The 22,481-nt window shown below is 36.4% G+C and overlaps 1 protein-coding gene across 1 annotated transcript in view; it reads left to right on the forward strand.

Moving 5' to 3' along the window:
* LOC138310812 (rab3 GTPase-activating protein catalytic subunit-like) overlaps positions 1-22,481 on the forward strand; it is a 100,564-nt gene that overhangs the window by 72,801 nt on the left and 5,282 nt on the right. The window contains 4 exon segments of the mRNA XM_069252137.1: positions 18,386-18,463; positions 18,597-18,702; positions 19,052-19,173; positions 19,859-19,955. Of these exon segments, the coding sequence (XP_069108238.1) occupies positions 18,386-18,463; positions 18,597-18,702; positions 19,052-19,173; positions 19,859-19,955 (403 nt within the window).

A 22,481-nucleotide genomic window follows, 5' to 3' on the forward strand; every position in this document is an offset into this window, starting at 1 on the left:
TACATCGACGAATAATAAGGATTATACTGAATAAATATTTACACAAAAATCATAGTTTACAATGGAATACATTGAATCATAAGGATTATACTGAATAAATATTACACAAAAATCAGAGTTCAACCACAGTGGAATAACATTGAATAATAAGGCTTATACTGAATACATGTTACACAAAAATCTAAGTTTACAATGGAATACATCGAATAATAAGGATTATACTGAATAAATATTACACAAAAATCAATAGTTTACAATGGAATACATTGAATAATAAGGATTATACTGAATTAAATATTACACAAAAATCAGAGTTTACAAGGGAATACATTGAATAATAAGGTATTATACTGAATAAATATTACACAAAAAACTCATATTTTTTACAATGGAATACATCGATTAATAAAGAGATTAATACTGAAGTATAAATATTACACAAAAAATCAGAAGTTTACAATGGAATACATCGAATAATAAGGATTATACTGAGATTAAATATTACACAAAAATCATAGTTTACAATGGTAATACATCGAATAATAGGGAGGATTATACCTGAATAAATATTACACAAAAATCAGAGTTTACAATGGAATACATCGAATAAATAAGGGATTATACTGAATAAATATTACACAAAAAATCAGAGTTTACAATAGAATACCATCGAATAATAAGGATATTATACTGAATAAATATTACACAAAAATCAGAGTTCACAGTGGAATACATTGAATAATAAGGATTATACTGAATAAATGTTACACAAAAATCATAGTTTAACAATGGAATACATTGAATAATAAGGATTATACTGAATAAAATATTACACAAAAAATCAGAGTTGAACAATGGAATACTACATCGAATAACTAAGATTATATACTGAATAAATATTACAACAAAAATCATAGTTTACAATGGAATACATTGAATAATAAGGATTATACTGAATAAAATATTACACACAAAATCAGAGTTTACAATAGGGAATACATCGAATCATAAAGGATTATACTGAATAAATATTACACAAAAATCAGAGTTTTACTCTCATCCACAGAAATTAAGAGTTAAGTCTCATTCACAAAAAATCACTCTTTGTCACAAAACATTTAGAGTATGCTCTGACTTTTTGTTTCATATCTTCATAACATTAAATCAAGTTAATCCTTCACTCAATTCTATAATTGATGGCCGTTTACTACAAATTCTATAATTGAATGGCCGTTACAACTCCCACACCATCAACATTTTATTTTAAATTCACAAACAAAACCTTATTGTCCTGATGTGCCAAATTAAATTTTGGTCCAAATGTATGTCGCACGTAAATAAAAAATATTGTATATCATAAGTCTCAATACTCCACAGATTTGTTGGTTGGTACAAAAATAGAGTGCACAAACAATTTTATGTTGTTTAGCTTATCAACACTTTTAATTACGGTCATAATGGTCAGATCGACGCGTCATTGTCTGTGTAGTGCCTAAACCTAATGTGTTTTCACGATTACCGAAAAATCCAGGATACAGAAGTCATATCTCATGCTTGATGTCAGTAAATTTTAAAAGACAAATCTGCCATTTACTAAATGCAAACACCATCCTTTTGCCAAAACATATCAAAATGATTGTCAGGAGTGACCGTTTTTTTTTAAGTACCTTTTGGGCCTCTTGTTTTCTGTTAATCAATTCAATTTTTGCATGGATAAGGGGGAAATGTAGGGGGGGTTGGGGATGTTCCACTGCCAACAAAGCATAAATGATATTCATCAGTGGTTGAACAATAATTGGATGTGTTTGATCATGAATATATATGTCTTCTAATTAACACACAAAAAATAAGATAAAAATAATTCATTTCGCCATTTGGTGGCATGCGACAATCAGTACTATGTCCATTTCATTTATAAGTATTATAGTGACACGGATTTTTTATCGAGATGAAATTAATATTATTTCTCTCATATTTTTTAACTATAAAGTAAAATCAGAAGCTCAAACATTGGTTTTCATCGTTGGTTGGTAATGGAGGTTGTTATGTAATAAAGTAATTTTTGTAATCTGAAGACAAATACTAAATCGTTCCTGCTCCTGTATTGTGATAGTTAGAACGAAAAAATACCCATTGATTTTCAGTGGAGCGGTGGCTGTGTGTGTGGTATTTTTTTATAATTACATCTTTATTAAAATGGTTTTCAAAAACACTTACATTAGTGTACACAAGATATTTATTGGTCTGTAATAGTGACGAAATTGAAATTGACAACGACAAAGAAAGTTTTTTTGCTCTTAGAAAAATAATAAATGAAATGTAGCCCATGAAATATTGCAACATTATAGAATAAACCCAAAAATGAAATAAAAGAATTTTACATTATAAAAATGGATGTTTTGCTTAGATTTGCTTATAAAAATAATAAATGAAATACCGTGATCATGAATAGTAGTCAATTCAATTATTAAATAAAACCCAAAAAAGAGACAAAAAAATTGATAAAAAAGAGTATGAAATTAAAAAAATGAGATTTTAGCTTAGAAATCGAATAAATTGAAAATGTGCCATGAAAATAGTTCAACATTATAAAAGTAATCCCAAAAAGAAATAAAAGATTTGTCATTTTAAAAAGGACATATACAAGAAGGAGTTAGTTTATGCTTAGAAATAATATAATGAAAATTTGCCATGACTTAGTTCTTGCACACATTATAAAATACATTTTCCCAAAAAAAGGAAAATTAAAAGTCTATAATTTTATCAAATGATATTGAGAGGTAAATATTAAATAAAACAAGGAGGCCATTCACAGTGAGAAAAGAAATCTTGTTAATATATTTACAGCAACTTGTCATAAATAGGCAGATTGAAGTCAATGTCCTAAAGATTACCTTGGTTCCCTCATTACACAGCTTTTGGCGAGTATGTGTATTTAGAATATGTGCTATAAATAATAAACATCAGTAAGAGTAGTACGGTGGTTCTGGTCACGTTGCCAGTACGGCCCCAGCTCTGGCAGGAGTTCGTCCCTTAGAAATGAAGGTTCCAGATGGGAGGTATAACACCGCTGGGAGAATAAATGTTTCTAGATAAAGGGTATGTGGTTCTGTACTGTTCTAGTACTTTTGAAATAGTTATTGATATATATGTTACTATGAACTGTTGGTCTTGTTGCTGGTTAGTATTTTGTTAACTGTTTACTGTTTTCTGTACTGTAGTATATTTGTTATCAAACTATTGACTGTGGCTCTGGTAACCCAGTTAGGTAAATTTAAGTTATAACTGTAACTGTACTTTACTCTGTGCCTATAGTGTATTTTTGTTATATAACTATACTGTTTCTTGTAACTGTAGAATTTTTGTTTATAACTATAGCTGTTTTCTGTGCTATAGTTATTTTGTTATAACTAATAGCATGTGTTTTCTGTACTGTAGTCAGTATTTTGTTAAAACTATACTGTTTCTGTACTTAGTATTATATTTTGTTATAACTTACTGTTTCAGTACTGTAGTAGTAAATTATGTAGTTATAACTGTTACTGTTTACAGTGCTATAGTTACGTTTTGTTAATAACTTGTGCTGTTTATGTGGCTATAGGTATTTTTTGTTATGTGACTTATAACTTGTTTCTGTACATGTAGTATATGAGTTATAACTATACTGTTTCTGTGCTATAGTATTTTGTTGTTATAAACTCAACTCTACTGATTTGACTTGTAACTGTAGTACTTTATGTTAATACACTATACTGTATTCATGTAACTCGATAGTAATTTTGTTATAAAGTGTACTGTTTTCTGTACTGTAGTATATTTTAATGTTATAACTGTACTATGTTCTTATGAGGAGTCCTATGAGTTATTTTGTTATAACAGTTGATGTCTGTTTTATGTTCTAATAAGTATATTTTGTTATAAACTATACTGTTTCTGTACAGTAGTATTTTGTTATCACTATACTGTTTTCTGTGTCTGTACAAATATATTTGTTATAATATAGACTATACTCGTTTTCTGTACTGTGTGTATTTTGTATAACTGTACTGTGTTTCTGTTTACTGTAGTATTTTGTTATAACTGTACTGTTTCTGTACTGTAGTATTTTGTTATAACTGTACTGTTTCTGTACTGTAGTATTTTGTTATAACTGTACTGTTTCTGTACTGTTTCTGTGCTGTAGTATTTTAGTTATAACTGTACTGTAGTTTCTGTGCTGTGTAGTATTTTTGTTATAACTGTACTGTAGTAGTAGTTTATTTTTATAACTGTACACACTGTTTCTGTGCTGTAGTATTTTGTTATAACTGTACTGGTTTAACTGTATGTCGCGCTTGTTGCTGTAGTATTTTGTTATAACTGTACTGATTTTGTAGTATTTTGTTATAACTATACAGTTTCTGTACTGTAGTATTTTGTAGTTATAACTGATACTGGTTCTGTAGCCTGAAGATATTTTGTTAAATGAACTCCCTATCCCCCCATTGTTTTCTACATAGTATTTTGATTATATTTTTGTAGTACTTGTTCTTGTTTCTGTTGCAGTAGTATTTTTTGTTATAAACTCTATACTGTTTCTGGGAGGGTGCTGTAGTATTTTTAGTTCATAACACTGTACTGTTTTCTGTGCTGTAGTATTTTGTGTTATATACTAAACTGTTATCTGTAACTGTAAGCCCTATATTTTGTTATAACCTGTACTGTTTTCTGTGCTGTTAGGTATTTGTTTGTTATAACTGTACTATTTCTGTACTGTAGTAGCTATTTTGGTTATAACTGTACTGTAGTAATTTGTTATAACTGGTACCTTTGTTCTTGTACTGTAGCTAGTATTTTGTTATAACTGAAGAGGCTGTTTCTGTACTGTAGATAATTTGTAGTATAACTATACTGTTTCTGTTCTGTGCTGTAGTATCTTTGTTATAACTGTACTTGTTTATTGTGCTGTAGTATTTTTGTTATAACTGTACTGTTTCTGGTTCTGTACTGTAGTTATTTTGTTTATATACTGTTACTGTTTCTTGTGCTGTAGTTTTTTGTTAAAACTGTAGCTGTTTCTGTGTTGCTGATAAAGTAGATTTTTGTATAAAACTATACTGTTTCTGTGCTGTAGTATTTTGTTATATAACTGTACTGTTTCTGTGCTGTAGTATTTTGTTATAACTGTACTGTTTTGTACTGTACTGTGTAAGTATTTGTAGTATATAAATGTACTGTTTCTGTGCTGTAGTATTTTGTATTTATAAACTGTTACTGTTTCTGTGCTGTAGTAATTTTGTTATAACTGTACTCTGTAGTTTTTTTGTTTATAAACTGTACTGTTTCTGTACAGTAGTTAGGTTTTTGATTTATAACTGTACTGTTTCTGTGACAGTAGTTATTTTTTGTTATATAACTATACTGTTTTCTGTACTGTGGGTATTTTGTTTTATAACTGTTAACTGTATTCTGTACTGTATTATTTTGTTTATACACTGTACTGGTTTCTGTGAACAGTTAGTATTTTGTTTTAACTATACTGTTTTTCTGTACTGTGGTAATTTTGTTATAAACTATACTGTTTCTTTCCTGTACTATTTAGTATTTTGATATAACTGTACTGTTTTCTGTGCTGTAGTATTTTGTTATAACCTGTTACTGTTTCTTGTACTGTAGTAAGAGTTTTTTTATAAAAAAACTCTATTATACTGTTTCTTCTGTACAGTAGTAATTTTTTTGTTATAACGTTATACGTTTTTTCTGTACAGTAGTATTTTGTTATAACTGTACTGTTTCTCGTACTCTCAGTAGTATTTTGTTATAACTATGCTACTGTTTCTGTACAGTAGTATTTTGGTTATAACTGTAATGTTTCTGATCAGTATTATATATTTTCTATAACAGTAGTGAATAACTGTACTATAGTTACCAGTATTTTTTATGTTAAAACTGTACTGGTTTTCTGTACTGTAAGAGTATTTTGTTGTATAACTGTACTCCTGTACTGTATTTTTGTCACTGTTTGCCTAACACCCCAAAACATGGGAGTGTACTACTATTTGCACTGTAACTGGTACAGTAGTCTAATTTTGTTATAACTTGTTACTACTGTATTTTGTTTTATCTAAAGAGCTGTACTGTAGTATTTTGTTATAACTGTACTGTTTTGCGACTTCTGTACAGTTAATAATATTTTGTTTATAACATGTACGTTCTCTGTACTGTAGGTATTTTGTTATAACATGTACTGTTAGGATGCTTGTTTGTTATATACTTTAACTGGGGTTCGCCTGCGAAGTACTTGTAGTTATTTGTTTATATGACTAGAGTAACTGTGTTTCTGTACTGTAGTATTTTGTTTATAACTTTTAACTGTATTCTTATGCTGTAGTGTGCGGAAGGTACCGCGTGGCCGAGTGTATAAAGTGAATAGTCCGGCAAAGCAAACTCTGTCCCAAGACGTTGCCGTTCTGGTTGGCCCTTCCTAATAAGTCCTTGTATAACATACATGATAGGTCAAGTTCTTGCTTACGGTTTTGTCGGTCCAGGTTTTGTGACCATTGAAATTTTGGGGAAGCCCCATGTAAAATTTTCTAGCATCAGTTCTTCTAAATATAAATTCGCCAAACTCTTTGTAAACGAAAACGCGATGCGTGGAAAACTGCGTGGAAATGTCAAGCATGGACATGTGTTGGTCAGTCGTTTCGGGTTTCGTTTCGTGTTGTTATGCGATCATTATTTCGTTTTCCCAATGTGTGATTAATTAATACCACTAATGCTGGTATGTAAATGGTTTGTTTTTTTGAGATGATACATTTGATGCAAAAATGAAGTATTCTTACATTAATGACAATGCTTTTGTTAATCATTTTTTCGATTAAAAGCCATCTTTTATACATGGAAAGGATCGAACGACAAAATATTCGGTTCGGTCGTTCGATGCAGAGTATGGGGCCCCGGCAAGGGGGCCCGGCAGGCCAAGGGGCAATTCAATTAATGCAGCAGGTCGCATTTCGTCTTTGTTTTTACATCAACCGAAATCATGAAGGTTAAATACAAAATAATCCGTTAACATAATTTCCCATTTTTTAAAACCACAACGAAAACGTTCCATACAACGTCACACCATGCATGTATGCTTGTCAAAGATTTGAAAAATAAATTAGCTCATTCATAGAAGTAAATTTACAAGTACAATATATGTTGTCGTTCAATTATTCGTGTAGTTGTTTTTTGTGCAGAGATTTAATTATAAATTATCTATGTCTCTGGATTTTATTTTTTTTTGGTAAACAATAATTGAGTTCTGAGAGAGATGACATGAATGGTCCAGCTGGGAAGGAAAGAAATTTTTATGATGTATATAGCTTCTTACATGTATTTGTACAATGTATATATGTCCAAACGTACATTTCCATGTAGCTTGCTAGTAGAAATTACAAACTAGGGAAAATTATGCTCTCTCAAAGCATTGATAATATTTAATTCTTCACATTCAGGTTAGGGAGCCTTATGCTGTGAGAATTAACACATCATAATATATATTTCCAGAAAAAAAACATATAGGCCTACATGTATTTTTTACTTTCCTTTTCTGTTGTTTCCTGTTCTTTTTATTGTGGAGGGGGAGAGGGGGCCCCCCCCCCCCCCCCCCCCCCCCCCCCCCCCCCCCCCCCCCCCTCTATTTGGGATGAAAAGATGATTGAGTTGGAAGGAAAATGAAAGGAAGTTAAAGAGAAATACGTGTAATGGTACACAGTACTTTGTCTGTAGCCGATGGGTTCTATACTGTTTATTTAATAGTCCAGTAAATTAATAAATAAAATTGAAAATTTCAGAATTTAAGATGGAAATTGTAAATTCCATTTTTTTTGAATGAAGTGGAGTTCCCCTCCTTTGCGAGTACACAGTGTGTATACCCTTATGAGGTTTTTTTTAGGGAAGAATAATACCTGAATAGGAACCTGAAAAAACATGACAATCAATCAGGGTATGGTATTGTTGGGGCGGTGGGGGGTATGGGGGGGGGGGGGGGGTGGGGGGGGGGGTGGGGGGGGGGGGGGGCTAAAATATATAAGACTTAGCTAAATAAAAAAAAATTATATAATCTAATCACTTATTAGCCAGAAGTTTGGAAGTTGTAACTTGGGTTGAAAGTGCTTGGGGTTGTTGGAAATATAGAAGAAAATAGCTACAGATAACTGGGAAGTGGAAGGGGTGCTTTATCATTGAATCTGTGTCATTGCATATTTGGTTGGTTTACATGGCTTTTTTTTTTTGGTTATTTAGTTTCAATGATTTTTGTGAGCAACTTTGAATCTATATGGTACTGTATATCTTTCTTTCATTTTTCCACTGTGTAGCAATTTCTCTGTTCTTGTTATTTCCCACCCCCCCCCCCCCCCCCCCCCCCCCCCCCCCCCCCCCCCGCCCCCCCCCCCCCCCCCCCACCCCCCCCCCCCCCACCCCCCCCCCTCACCCCCCACCCCCGCTCAACCTCCCCCCCCCCTCCCCCCCCCCCCTCCCCCCCCCGCCCCCCCCCACCCCCCACCCCCCCACCCCCCCCCCCCCCCACCCCCCCCCCCCCCGCCACCTAAGTATGTCACAACTTCCCAAATATGTAAACACTTTTTTTTGTTTAGAACTCAAATCAAAGACAGTATTGTACATAAGTAATCAGCATTCTACAATTTAAGCGTCTATTGTGTGATTTTGTTATCACCAGGAGTTACTACAGTAGTTACAATTCAGTAAATGGTCTACTGTACAAAGTTACACAATAGACAATAAAATAGTGCGAAAGTTTTGTATCAGGACAAAAAAGAATTTTGAAAATTTTAGATATAACTTGATAAGTTATTTTGGTTTTTAATTTATACATGTTGAGTCTACTCTCTTGTAAAGAAAAAAAAAAAAATAGAAATTTAGAAATCCTAATGAGAATGGATATCTATATATGCAATATGGGTAAAAAAAAACTCTTATATTTTATAAAAGTAATTTTGTGAGAAAAGCCTATCTCCACAAAAAGCCCCAGACAAACCAATGGGCAGGCATAATTGCGAAGCAAGAATTTTAATCACTGGATCTAGAGGTACAAATATAGAACAAAGTATTTCTACAAAGTTTAATAACCAAATGTAAAAAAGTATTGCAGACATTAATTATTTTTAATGTTTACTGTATCGATAAGGAACAATTAATTATTATTTTACTGTTAAATAAAGATATTGTTACGGTTCATTGATCTTTCCAGGACAAGAAAGGTAAAAGGTTATTCTTTCAAAGATCACTGCAAGATCAACAATCTTTCGAGCTCTTCATATGAGTGCTTAATTGTAATGGTATTATGTTGATAAATACACTTGTATACCAGGTCCAAGGGATGATAATTTTCTCAGTATTAATGACACGATGCATGCAATGGCGCCTGAAAAACAAAAAAGAACCAGACAAATTTTTATATTATCTGTTGGTGGGGGGGGGGGGGGAGGGGGTGGGGGGGGGGGGGGGGGGGGGTTTTGGGGGGGGGGGGGGGGGGGGGGGGGGGGGGGGGGGGGGGGGGGGGGGGGGGTGGGGGGGGGGGGGGGGGGGGGGGGGGGGAATATGATCAAAAATCTAGAAATGATTGCTAATTTACAAAGTATATTTATAGAATGAATAAATGTAAGGTTTCGATTTCTAACCGGGTATTTTTTGGCGAGGGTTACCTCGGCCATCTTGTGTTCGAGTGTTTGCAAAATTCTCTCCACATTCAAATTTCACGCCAATATGTGATTGTCTAAGAACTATTGGCGTCTGCAGGGATTCTATCTGCTCCTAGCGGCAGTGTATTTTCAACAACTTTGATATTTACACAGGGAATTTTATATACGCCAAATTTTTGAGAGTATATTGAAATGTTTACAGTGATAAAAGCGGAATTCTGTTAATAGTTTGAAATAGGAATCTAAATAGTATAATTGTCTTGCATAACATTAACATATACCTCGAGTCCAAAATGTTCTTAGTTTTGGGACAAACTATGTCAACGTTGAATTGAGTGTACAAGTGGAACTATACTTTTCGTCCCTGAAAAAGTTGTTTTCAAGTACATTGAAGACGTTTTCGGCCCGAAAAAGCGTCGGCTTCGCCGCGCAAACGTGTTTTTTAGTCCCACTAGAGTGACAATCTTATCCCGCAGTACGTGAAATAATGAGAATCTATAGTATCACCTCAACACATTAAAATGTGTTACAATAATGATTTTTTGCACTTTGAATCTCAACATTAGTTCGGGAGCAAATGATATTCATGAACTATATGGAGTTTTGTTTATAACAGGCCGGACCTAGCTTAATGCCACGATGGTATACTGGTAAAATCCACAATGGATGGAAAGAAAGACAACCTCACATCAAAGTAAATTTCATTGTGCGCAATTTGGAGCGTACGCCGACTAAATAATATATCAATTGGAACCTGACGATGAACATTTTGTAAATGTCCAAGGTGGGCGTAATCTTTTAAACTTAAGAACTAAAAAACCAAACTAAACGGCAGTTAATAAGGTATGAATATTTTTACCATACATCCATTATTATCGATAATTTTTATAAGCACATGTAATAAATATCAGATTATATCTATATTCTAAAGGCACGTTTCACGAGATTACCACTGAAAATCATACTTTTTTTAAAAAACTTTAGTTATTTTCACCCAATTCACATCCCACCCACAGAGACAGGTTGTAGCTTGGACGTTCCTGATTTCAATATACATACCGCATATTTCATTTAAACTAGGTAATACGAAGTATAAATTTATGCCCGAATGTACATAAATTCATTTGTCGGAATGTTCAATTTAACTTCGAAGTGATATTTTTTGGACTACTAGGATCGTACGAAGATTGGCCGACTTTTTACTTCATTACATTTCTTCGTTTACTAAACGGCAACTAAAAAACCTTACACTAAAAAACTGTCTATTCTAATCTGGCTAAGCAAGATGCTGAGTAAAAACTCTGGGTTAATGCGTCTAGCAATTTATCCCAGAGTTACACATTCTTTCAGCCAAGTCAAGCTATGCAGAGGATTAGCCAAGAATTAAACACTTTACATTAACTTATTCCCGGACTATCTCTTGCATTGTTGTGATCACGTCGAGCGAAACAAATTCTCTACCAACCGGCGACCCGGGCCCAGCTCAGTCTTACAATGGCCACCAAATGATTCCCTGTTTTTTAGTGTGAAAAATTAACTACTTATATATAGGTGTCGTGTAACAATGATAGGTTTTATTTACTTGTTACTCAACAACAATATAGACTTTACGCCACCCCCTCATCATTTTACTGTATAATTTATTAATTTACCAACTGTTACCCATGCATTGACTTGTGTATTTATACTCTTCTATTAGCACATTATAATTAACAACCGGGCTAATAGACTGTATATACAATCAATTTTATGGAAGGACAATAACGTACCTTACATCGTAAGCAACAGGACGGACGGTGAGAGAACGAGCGGGGAATTATAAACATCAATATATATTTCCTAGTAGAGCTGGTATATGCTATTTATGATTAAAATGAGTTTAATATATAATGCATATTATGCCTTATCATTTAATTACTCCTGTTAAATACATTTATTGTTTCACCTATGTTTTACAGAATTTCCAGCATGCATGTATGCATTTCAATTTCAAATCTGGAATCATCCTAAGTACAGCGAGAACGAATTGTGTGAACAAAAAGACAGTAATTTTTTTCAACTGTGGAAGCCTTGATTAATATTAGTAAATGATTTTCAGATCCGAAAAATAATTACTTATCATTCATCTTCAATGTCATTAATCTGAATTTAACTGCGTAAAATGATTTAAGAATATACCCTATATTTTGTTAATAATTTTTCTAAACAAAAAAAATGACATGTACATGGCTTGAAATGAAATTGAATAAATAAAAGTTTGTAGTTAACTTTAAAAACACAATATGACATTACGGCGTGTTAATATACTTATTACTGTCAAAAACATTTTAAGCTTAGTCGTTTCATAACACACTGACATCATCACACTTCGAGACATATTTAATGAGAAAATCAAGAATTAACATATATTTGTATATAACACAGGTAGTCTTCTTATGTTTTCCCCAGCCTTGTCTATCAATGTTGTTCCCTACATCTGGATCTTACTTGAAAGTATTGGATTTTAACCTGTTTTTATGGTCACCGACATTGAACTGCTTATAAACATCAATTCACAGCCTATTGAATACAATACATTTACTGCTGCCATTCATTAGAACCCTGTATAGCTAATATCTGTCTAAGATCTGTCGAACTTTAATGATTTACCGTTTGATTATCTACATGTTGGTACCATATGTATCTGGAGATGTAGGAAAATGTAGCGGCCCTAATCTTACACATTTGTGCCACAATTTATTTCATAGCATAGGCCACCGGGTAATTGATGCGAATCCCAGGGTGACTCTGTGCGAACATAAGCTGAGTGCTCTACCGTACAGAACATACCCTGATCAATCGGAATAAATTCAGACCCACGTCAGACGACCCGCCTACCATCCTCCATCTTTTTTTTGAAGTACATACGTTGACACCCTGATCAAACACCACAACCGATTATGTTATTTAGATGCGGTGCCACATTTCTGTACACAGGATAGATGAAATTGTATCTCATTCTTGACTGAGCTTCGCTGAATCGAGCCGATAATCTTCCCTGTCCTGATCCCACAACAAATATTTATTCTGGTAGTATTTTATCTCCCTATCCTTTTCATCAATCTACCTTTAGTGACTTAGAATCTTAACTGGAGGCGAAAAGAATAATATTGTCCTTTACAAATCTTAGGAAAAAATTATGCACTCTATGTGATATGTTTGCAGTAAAGACAAAACTACGTATTACGCTCAAGCTGGTTATGCTGTTGATGGTATAATGATCTCAAACACACGTAATTACTTATAGTCTGCCAATTTTTGAGCTAAAATTTATTCCTAACCGCTTTGCAAATATACCTGATTTACTATTTCCATCATGGAGTGAAAGACTATCAGAAAAAAAAATTAGAGACATCGAGTCACGTATAAACAGTGGAGCGTGACCATACCGCCAAATGATTATTGGAAACTTCTGCTGAGATAAGCATATTTTACATTTTCTAGTTTACGGTAGAGAAACCTAATAAAAGGAAAACAAACACAATGCGGTTTTCATATGGCTTATTTCTTCTTAAATACGAACACATTTTGTGCAAGTTGTCATGCATTTATGGGAATATTTGCGCATTGAAATTTGTCACCTCCATACATCGTGATTTGAGTGACTATCAGATTGCCCCTGGGACCCTTTGCGTTTTCCCCCCATATGGTGTGGATGCGCAAAATATAACTGATAGGTAAGATTTTTTACAGAGCATTTTCAGCCCTGATAAATACTTACCCTGCTGCAAAAATTAAAACAAGTTTTTTGACGGTATAAAGTATAATTGGTGAATGGTGAATCCCGCAAACATTTTTATTCATACATTTATGCCAAGTAACTACTGTTAATGGATATACAGATATATTTGGATTGTGTCTACAACAAGTGTTACAATGAATTTTAACAATGATCTGCATAACCATGGGAAATTTAGAATGACTAAATATCGGGAAAAGATAAATATTGTGATATTCTCAAGACCGTAATAATCGGTACCCCCTGACAGACACCATTTGAATTTTATGGAATACAGACTTAAGATTTATTAAGGTAATTGTTATATTACATATGCTTGTGCATCAGACAAGTAATGTTAAGTGGTTGCGGTTTTTTAAGAAAGGGGAAAAACCTGCTGAATACAATACAATAAAATACGGTGTTTGGCATTGTTTTAAAAGAAGTATTAAGGATGGTGATCTCTTTCCTGTTCTATATTAAACTGAAATATATTTGATTCATACTTGGAATATGCACCAGTTTTATTATTATCTCATCAGACGGTTTGGGGATTTGCTAATATAAGAAAATGTTAGTAGGTAAAAAATTCATTTAAAATTTGCGTTAAAAACGAACCTGAAAGTTAAGGAAAGTGCTTCAAACAGAATTCATGTTCAAAGGTAGAAAAGTCTTTACATATTGTTAATCCGGTTTGATTTGAATGAGTATTCGGATTACAATGTTTTTCAAATCAGCTGTGATGTTTTTACAAAGAATTAAAAGAATAATTATACAAAACTCTTAAAAGTATATACCCATTTAGTCATACTGTATTCAATATGACACATGGTTGATTATAGATAAGTATCTTCTAGGAGGAAAACAGACATAATTCTATTATTTTAGGACCATTTTGAGGCATAGAGTAAGTATGCCCCCTTGTCACTTTCTCTGTCTGCCACCTCTGGAGAATTCGTGTTTCGAATCCCATGAGTGCGGGCTCCACTGTTCTTATCAACGTCCCAAAATGAAGCTCGTTCAATACACTCTGAGCGCATCCTGCTCGAACTACCACACTTAGTAGACGTATGGATTTATAGGTATGCTTTCTCCGGGTACTCCGGCTATTTCCCTCCACCAACAAACCTGGCTAGCTCCCTTATATTACGCCTGCTGATAATTACGGAACTAAAACTAAAACAAACTGCAAAGATACTGTTTCTGTCTGTAGTATTTTGTTATAACTATATTACTGTATCTGTTAATGTTGTATTTGTTTATATACTGTTCACTGTTTCTGTATATTTGTAATTTAGTTTATAACAAGTATCTGATTCTGATATTCGAGTTTATTTATGTCTATAACTGTAACTGTTGTCTGTAATGTAGTATCTTGGATATAAAACTGATGCGTATGTATTATTTTTTCATAAACTGTAACTGGTTCTGTGACTTGTAAGAATATAGTTGATAAAACAGGCCAACTGTTTATTTACTAAGAGTATGTATTCGAACCTGGAGCTCCAACCTTTGATCCTGTTCTTGATCTAGCTCAAACAACTATCAGTCGTGAAGATCTCGTGACGAAGTAAATTTCAACTCATTTAATTATCACAAACTTAATGGAATCCACATTGCTTAACCCTAGGGTCTTATAGTATAAAAAATCAAATTTTTTGTAAAGTGAGAATTTTTTAGAATATTTATTGTGCTTTTTCTTGATATCTCTTGATATCAAAGTTGTGAGATATTTAATGTGAAAAGATACATAAGATAAACAAAGTCTCTTACATCTGGATATTTAACCATGATCACTACAAATTTTCTCCTTTTTGATCTAAATTTGACTTTTCCTTAGACCTGTACACTTTGCGTATCGATGATTAAAGTGAAAATAGTAAGATTGTTTTCCTGGACAATCTGCTATACAACAGTATGCTCTAAACAATAGCGAGTCTAAATGATTTTATGTTGATTGAAAACAATTAATTATAATAGCAAAAAGTGATACGTATCCTTGGATGATCAAAATTTTTTCTTTTTCAGCATGCTAAATTGTGTTGGCAATGAACGGAAAATTGAAGAAGGTATACAGTTATATACATGGGTTATATAAGCGAATATAGTCAATATGATTCAAGTGGTAGGAAAATAAGATATAAAAATGCGCAGCAACAACAAATGTGAAATCAGTTTATTCTGATAGGGCAGACGGCTCAGCTCAGCAAGAGACGGTACGTCCACCAAATGATAGTAAAATATATTCATCTGTCCCGTCAGCTGCAAAATTATTCAAAACCAAGAAAGAGATTATCCGAGACGAGTGACAAATCAGGGGCCAAAAGGCGTCCTGGATGCGAACTAGTTCTCAGTGATTGAACTGAATTTTTTCGAATTAATGATGAAGACAGAAACGCGTAAGGACGAGATCATGGAAGTGAACAGTTGATAGACTTGATGATGAAACCCCAGAAAAGAGAATAGAGAAACATCGAATAAAAAACCTGTCTGAATCCAATAAAGAGGATGATGATATGTGTATATGGCCATTTACGAACGGTCCCAAGGAAAGCGAGACAACGACAGTCCAATAGCGCGGTGACTCTCCGTAGTCGATGGCAAGCATTCATAAGGAAATGTATACTACTCACTGGGACACTGGTCGCCCAAAGATACTCGGCCCACATTCGTGCGAGATATTGAAGTTGAGATGATTCAGCCAAGGAACAGATGTATAGATTTCACTATGAACGACGAGAGTCTCTGCCCCCGATGACTGAGGATATGACTAGGAATGGAGCAAGTGTGCTTTAGAATTCACGAGCCAGTGTCAAGTATAAACGACTTGTAATAAATTTATAGAATAATTACTTATTCCTCAATCTTTGTATGAAATTCTAAATAAACACGAATTTAGTACATATTTTTATTCGCTATTGCCAATCAAAATACTAGGTCATCTTTAATTTAATTTCTGAAGCCCATTCCGTTTCACAGCCATCCACACTACGATCCAAAATCAGGACTCCACTTCATCCCTATCCCTGACCACTCATCCCATGAGTCCTCTACCACCCATCCATAAATTCTCTGTGCACGCACCATACCATAGGAATTCCATAAAGGTAACCACCAGCTGTTTGTATGCAATGTATAGAATATAATCATCGCCAAAAATTCCCTTACGCACCAACCTAAATCCCTGACGCACCACCCTGATCCCTTTACCACCATCCTTAATCTCTAGACCACCATGCGTCCTGTAGCCTGACCACCATCCCGAGTACATCCCTTAACCACCATCCTAAAAATCTCTGACCGACCAATCCCAATCACCCTACCTCCATCTCCTAATCACCCTGACCACTGGTCCCTGATTCTGACCACAATCGCTAATGAACTCCTGTAATCCACCATTCCTTAATCTCCCCTGACCATCAATACCTATCTAACTTATCAACCTGAACCACAAGGATCCTCGCTAATCATCCCACGACCCGCCGCACTCAGATCCTGACCCTAAATCCCTGACTTGCTATCCCTTATCAACTAATCTTATCACTTGACCGTCATACCACTAATCCCTCGACTGCCCATCGAGTCCTAATCGGACCACCTCCTAATCACTGACCACGGCATCATTCCTTTTACTAATATCCCTGACCACCACTAACCAACCATAATCCCTGACCACCATCCCTCTACTGTCTAACAACCTAATACTGACACTTCAAAAATCACGGTAATTTTACCACCACCATCTCCTACACCATCCCAATTATCTGACCAACCTAATATCTGACCAACCTAATATTGACCACCATCACTAATATCTGACCACCATCCCTACTCTGTCCGCCATTCCTTATCACTGACCACCATCCCTAATATCTGACCACCATTCCTAATATCTGACCACCATCCCTAATATCTGACCACCATCCCTTATATATGACCACTCATCCCTAATCCTAAGACCACCATCCCTAATCATCTGACCACCATCCCTAATATCTGACCACCATCCCTGAATATCGCGGATCACCATCCCTAATCCCCTGACCACCATCCCTAAAATCTGACCACACTCCCTTATCTGCCCATACCAAATCCCTTGTCCCCTGATGCCCTTATATAGACCACTAATCCCTAATTCCACGGACCACTATACCCCTAATCCCTGACACACATTCCTAATCCCCTGACCACCATAACCCTAATCCCTTGACCACCATCCCTAATCCTGACCCACCATCCCTAATCCCTGACCACCATCCCTTATCCCTGACAATATTCACCTTGACCCATCCCTATCTGAACACTGATTACTTCCTGGACCACTATCCCTATGTCCTGACCCACATGTCCTAATCCCCTCATCCCTTTTCCTCATCCTGTAACACCATCCTAATCCCTGACCACATATCCATAATCCCTGACCAACGATCCTTAATTCCTATGACCACCATCACTAATCCTCATCCCTTTTGACTACCATCCCTTAGCATTTAATCACTGGACCAACCATCCCTAATCCCTGACCATCATATCCCTGACTATACTTAGCACTGACTCACACATCCCTAATCCCTGACCATTATCCCTAAATATCTGGTCTCCATCCCATCCACAATTTTCCCTAATCCCTGACCACACAGTCCCTAATCCCAAATCCCTCCCTGACACAACATCCCTAATCACACTGACCCACATCCCTAATCACTGATTACCATCCCTAGTCCTTGACCACCATCTCCCTCTACCATCATCCTCCTCCACTACTTAACTATCTTATATAAAAATGAACACACTGATAAGATTACAGGTCATTTTTATATATATTTATAAAACTAAGCTATTGATAGAGCATGAACATATACAAGCCTGAATACTCTAACACAAAGGGTAGAATATGTTATAAAGTGTCATCTGTCATTGAATCCCATGTATTACAGGTTAGGGACGTCATCTGATGGGAGCACAACTGAGAGCGAGAATGCAGAGTGCCTGTCTAATGTCAGATATGGAATCCTTCAAGGTAAATATATATACAAAAAATACTAGCAAAATTTGGTAAGCAACAGGATCTTTCATTAGTGTAAATTTGCCCTTTGTATAAATTTCCACAATTACCTGTAACAAGTTTGAATTGGCACTGACTTTCTTTGTAGGCTGCGAATCCCGGATGTACACTTGTTGACTTTGTTCGTTGGTATTCGCCTCGAGACTGGATTGAGGAGGAAGTTACAGGTGACGACGGACAAGTTAGTACAAAATGTATGTAAAGTGAAAGTAGTTATCTAGCTATTTACCAGCATTATTACTATATATTTGAAACATTGTCTCCTCAACAGTATTTACCAGAAATCAGAGACAGGAAATTCATTTTGTCACATCATGGACTGCCGCTTCAGCTATACCTTCATAAAATGACTTCAAATTACTGTAGAGTTCTGTTCATACCAAATTTGACTAATAGAAAAATTCCCCAGAACGAGACCCTTATCCTTTGTAGTATCAGATTCCATTGTTGTGAATAGTAAAAGGTGGTAATAATTAGGTTTGCTGTAAACAATGTTAATAATGTTGTGTGATTGAGTTTCAATGTAAACTCCTTCTGTTACAGGCCGTTTAAGTCCCCGAATGATGATCCCCGGTAACATTTGGAAAGAGGCCTGGGAATCCAGTAAGGCTGTACCGGCCCGGCGGCAGAAACGACTGTTTGATGACACCAAGGAGGCAGAAAAGGTTTGTTAGTCCATCATCATCTATGGTCCTCAGATATAAACAGTATATACTCCTCTTGGTTCATGTTGTGCCTATTGCATTTCCAGTCTGATCCAAAAATGGCTGACAGGCATCGATAATTTGAACAATTTAAGTTTGCTATCACTATTTCTCAGAAAGTAATGAAGGAATCTTAAAGGAATATTTAACTTACCCTCAGTGTGCCCTGGTTGAGGCTGTTGTATTTGAAGACTGATCTGAAAAAATGATAGACAGATGGCCATCTTTGATCTTGAAGTTTATTATCTGTTAAGGGATTTCAGAAAAGTATAGGTTCCTCTTTGACCTTGGTTTTGCCTATTGATTTTGTGACTGATCAGGATAGCTATCTTTTGAGTTTGCGTTTGGGTCTCGTCAGGATGAGGTGACACCAAACGGGGAGTAGTTAGATCTTGTATTGGAGCATATCGTAGAGCATCGTAGTGGAGCAGAATTACAAGTCTTATTTTAATTAGATTGCTTAAGAATATCCCTTTAAATTTCAAGTGTAAGTTCTCCCTAGTCTCTTGTACCTTTTGCAATTTTTAGTCTGATCTGATCATGTCACCAAAATCTGCTATCTTCCTGGAAGAACATCACTACTGATAGAAGCACCACCAAACAATGTATTGTGCTGACGTTTTTGAGTGCTGATTATATTTACTAGGTACTTCATTTCTTGTCGTCCATGAAGCCAGCCCATCTGGTCCTCAACCTCATGCCAGTCCTCATCCACTCGGCGATCATCAAGGTCATCCAGAATGGTATCAATCTTTTATCTCTAGCCAGGAGAAATGGTCAGAATCCTCCTTGTGGGAAGGGGCTCAGATGTTGTATAAATGGTGAGGAGAAGGGGCTCAGATGTTGTATAAATGGTGAGGGGAAGGGGCTCAGATGTTGTATAAATGGTGAGGGGAAGGGGCTCAGATGTTGTATAAATGGTGAAGGGAAGGGGCTCAGATGTTGTATAAATGGTGAGGGAAGGGGCTCTGATGTTGTATAAAAGGGAAGGGGCTCAGATGTTGTATAAATGGTGAAGGGAAGGGGCTCAGATGTTGTATAAATGGTGAGGGGAAGGGGCTCAGATGTTGTATAAATGGTGAAGGGAAGGGGCTCAGATGTTGTATAAATGGTGAGGGGAAGGGGCTCAGATGTTGTATAAATGGTGAGGGGAAGGGGCTCAGATGTTGTATAAATGGTGAGGGGAAGGGGCTCAGATGTTGTATAAATGGTGAGGGGAAGGGGCTCAGATGTTGTATAAATGGTGAGGAGAAGGGGCTCAGATGTTGTATAAATGGTGAGGGGAAGGGGCTCAGATGTTGTATAAATGGTGAGGAGAAGGGGCTCAGATGTTGTATAAATGGTGAGGGGAAGGGGCTCAGATGTTGTATAAATGGTGAGGGGAAGGGGCTCAGATGTTGTATAAATGGTGAAGGGAAGGGGCTCAGATGTTGTATAAATGGTGAGGGGAAGGGGCTCAGATGTTGTATAAATGGTGAGGGGAAGGGGCTCAGATGTTGTATAAATGGTGAGGGGAAGGGGCTCAGATGTTGTATAAATGGTGAAGGGAAGGGGCTCAGATGTTGTATAAATGGTGAGGGGAAGGGGCTCAGATGTTGTATAAATGGTGAGGGGAAGGGGCTCAGATGTTGTATAAATGGTGAGGGGAAGGGGCTCAGATGTTGTATAAATGGTGAGGGGAAGGGGCTCAGATGTTGTATAAATGGTGAGGGGAAGGGGCTCAGATGTTGTATAAATGGTGAAGGGAAGGGGCTCAGATGTTGTATAAATGGTGAGGGAGAAGGGGCTCAGATGTTGTATAAATGGTGAGGGGAAGGGGCTCAGATGTTGTATAAATGGTGAGGGGAAGGGGCTCAGATGTTGTATAAATGGTGAAGGGAAGGGGCTCAGATGTTGTATAAATGGTGAGGGGAAGGGGCTCAGATGTTGTATAAATGGTGAGGGGAAGGGGCTCAGATGTTGTATAAATGGTGAGGGGAAGGGGCTCAGATGTTGTATAAATGGTGAGGGGGAAGGGGCTCAGATGTTGTATAAATGGTGTGGGAAGGGGCTCAGATGTTGTATAAATGGTGAGGGGAAGGGGCTCAGATGTTGTATAAATGGTGAAGGGAAGGGGCTCAGATGTTGTATAAATGGTGAAGGGAAGGGGCTCAGATGTTGTATAAATGGTGAGGAGGAAGGGGCTCAGATGTTGTATAAATGGTGAGGAGAAGGGGCTCAGAATGTTGTATAAATGGTGAAGGGAAGGGGCTCAGATGTTGTATAAATGGTGAGGGAAGGGGCTCAGATGTTGTATAAATGGTGAGGAGAAGGGGCTCAGATGTTGTATAAATGGTGAGGGGAAGGGGCTCAGATGTTGTATAAATGGTGAGGAGAAGGGGCTCAGATGTTGTATAAATGGTGAAGGAGAAGGGGCTCAGATGTTGTATAAATGGTGAGGAGAAGGGGCTCAGATGTTGTATAAATGGTGAGGGGAAGGGGCTCAGATGTTGTATAAATGGTGAGGAGAAGGGGCTCAGATGTTGTATAAATGGTGAGGAGAAGGGGCTCAGATGTTGTATAAATATGGTGAGGGAAGGGGCTCAGATGTTGTATAAATGGTGAGGAGAAGGGGCTCAGATGTTGTATAAATGGTGAGGAGAAGGGGCTCAGATGTTGTATAAATGGTGAGGAGAAGGGGCTCAGATGTTGTATAAATGGTGAGGTGGAAGGGGCTCAGATGTTGTATAAATGGTGAGGAGAAGGGGCTCAGATGTTGTATAATGGTGAGGGGAAGGGGCTCAGATGTTGTATAAATGGTGAAGGGGAAGGGGCTCAGATGTTGTATAAATGGTGAGGGGAAGGGGCTCAGATGTTGTATAAATGGTGAGGGGAAGGGGCTCAGATGTTGTATAAATGGTGAGGGGAAGGGGCTCAGATGTTGTATAAATGGTGAGGAGAAGGGGCTCAGATGTTGTATAAATGGTGAGGGGAAGGGGCTCAGATGTTGTATAAATGGTGAGGGGAAGGGGCTCAGATGTTGTATAAATGGTGAGGGGAAGGGGCTCAGATGTTGTATAAATGGTGAAGGGAAGGGCTCAGATGTTGTATAAATGGTGAGGGAAGGGGCTCAGATGTTGTATAAATGGTGAGGGGAAGGGGCTCAGATGTTGTATAAATGGTGAAGGGAAGGGGCTCAGATGTTGTATAAATGGTGAAGGGAAGGGGCTCAGATGTTGTATAAAATGGTGAGGGGAAGGGGCTCAGATGTTGTATAAATTGTGACTTTG

Source organism: Argopecten irradians, chromosome 16 (genome assembly GCF_041381155.1).
Source record: "Argopecten irradians isolate NY chromosome 16, Ai_NY, whole genome shotgun sequence".
Taxonomy (NCBI): domain Eukaryota; kingdom Metazoa; phylum Mollusca; class Bivalvia; order Pectinida; family Pectinidae; genus Argopecten; species Argopecten irradians.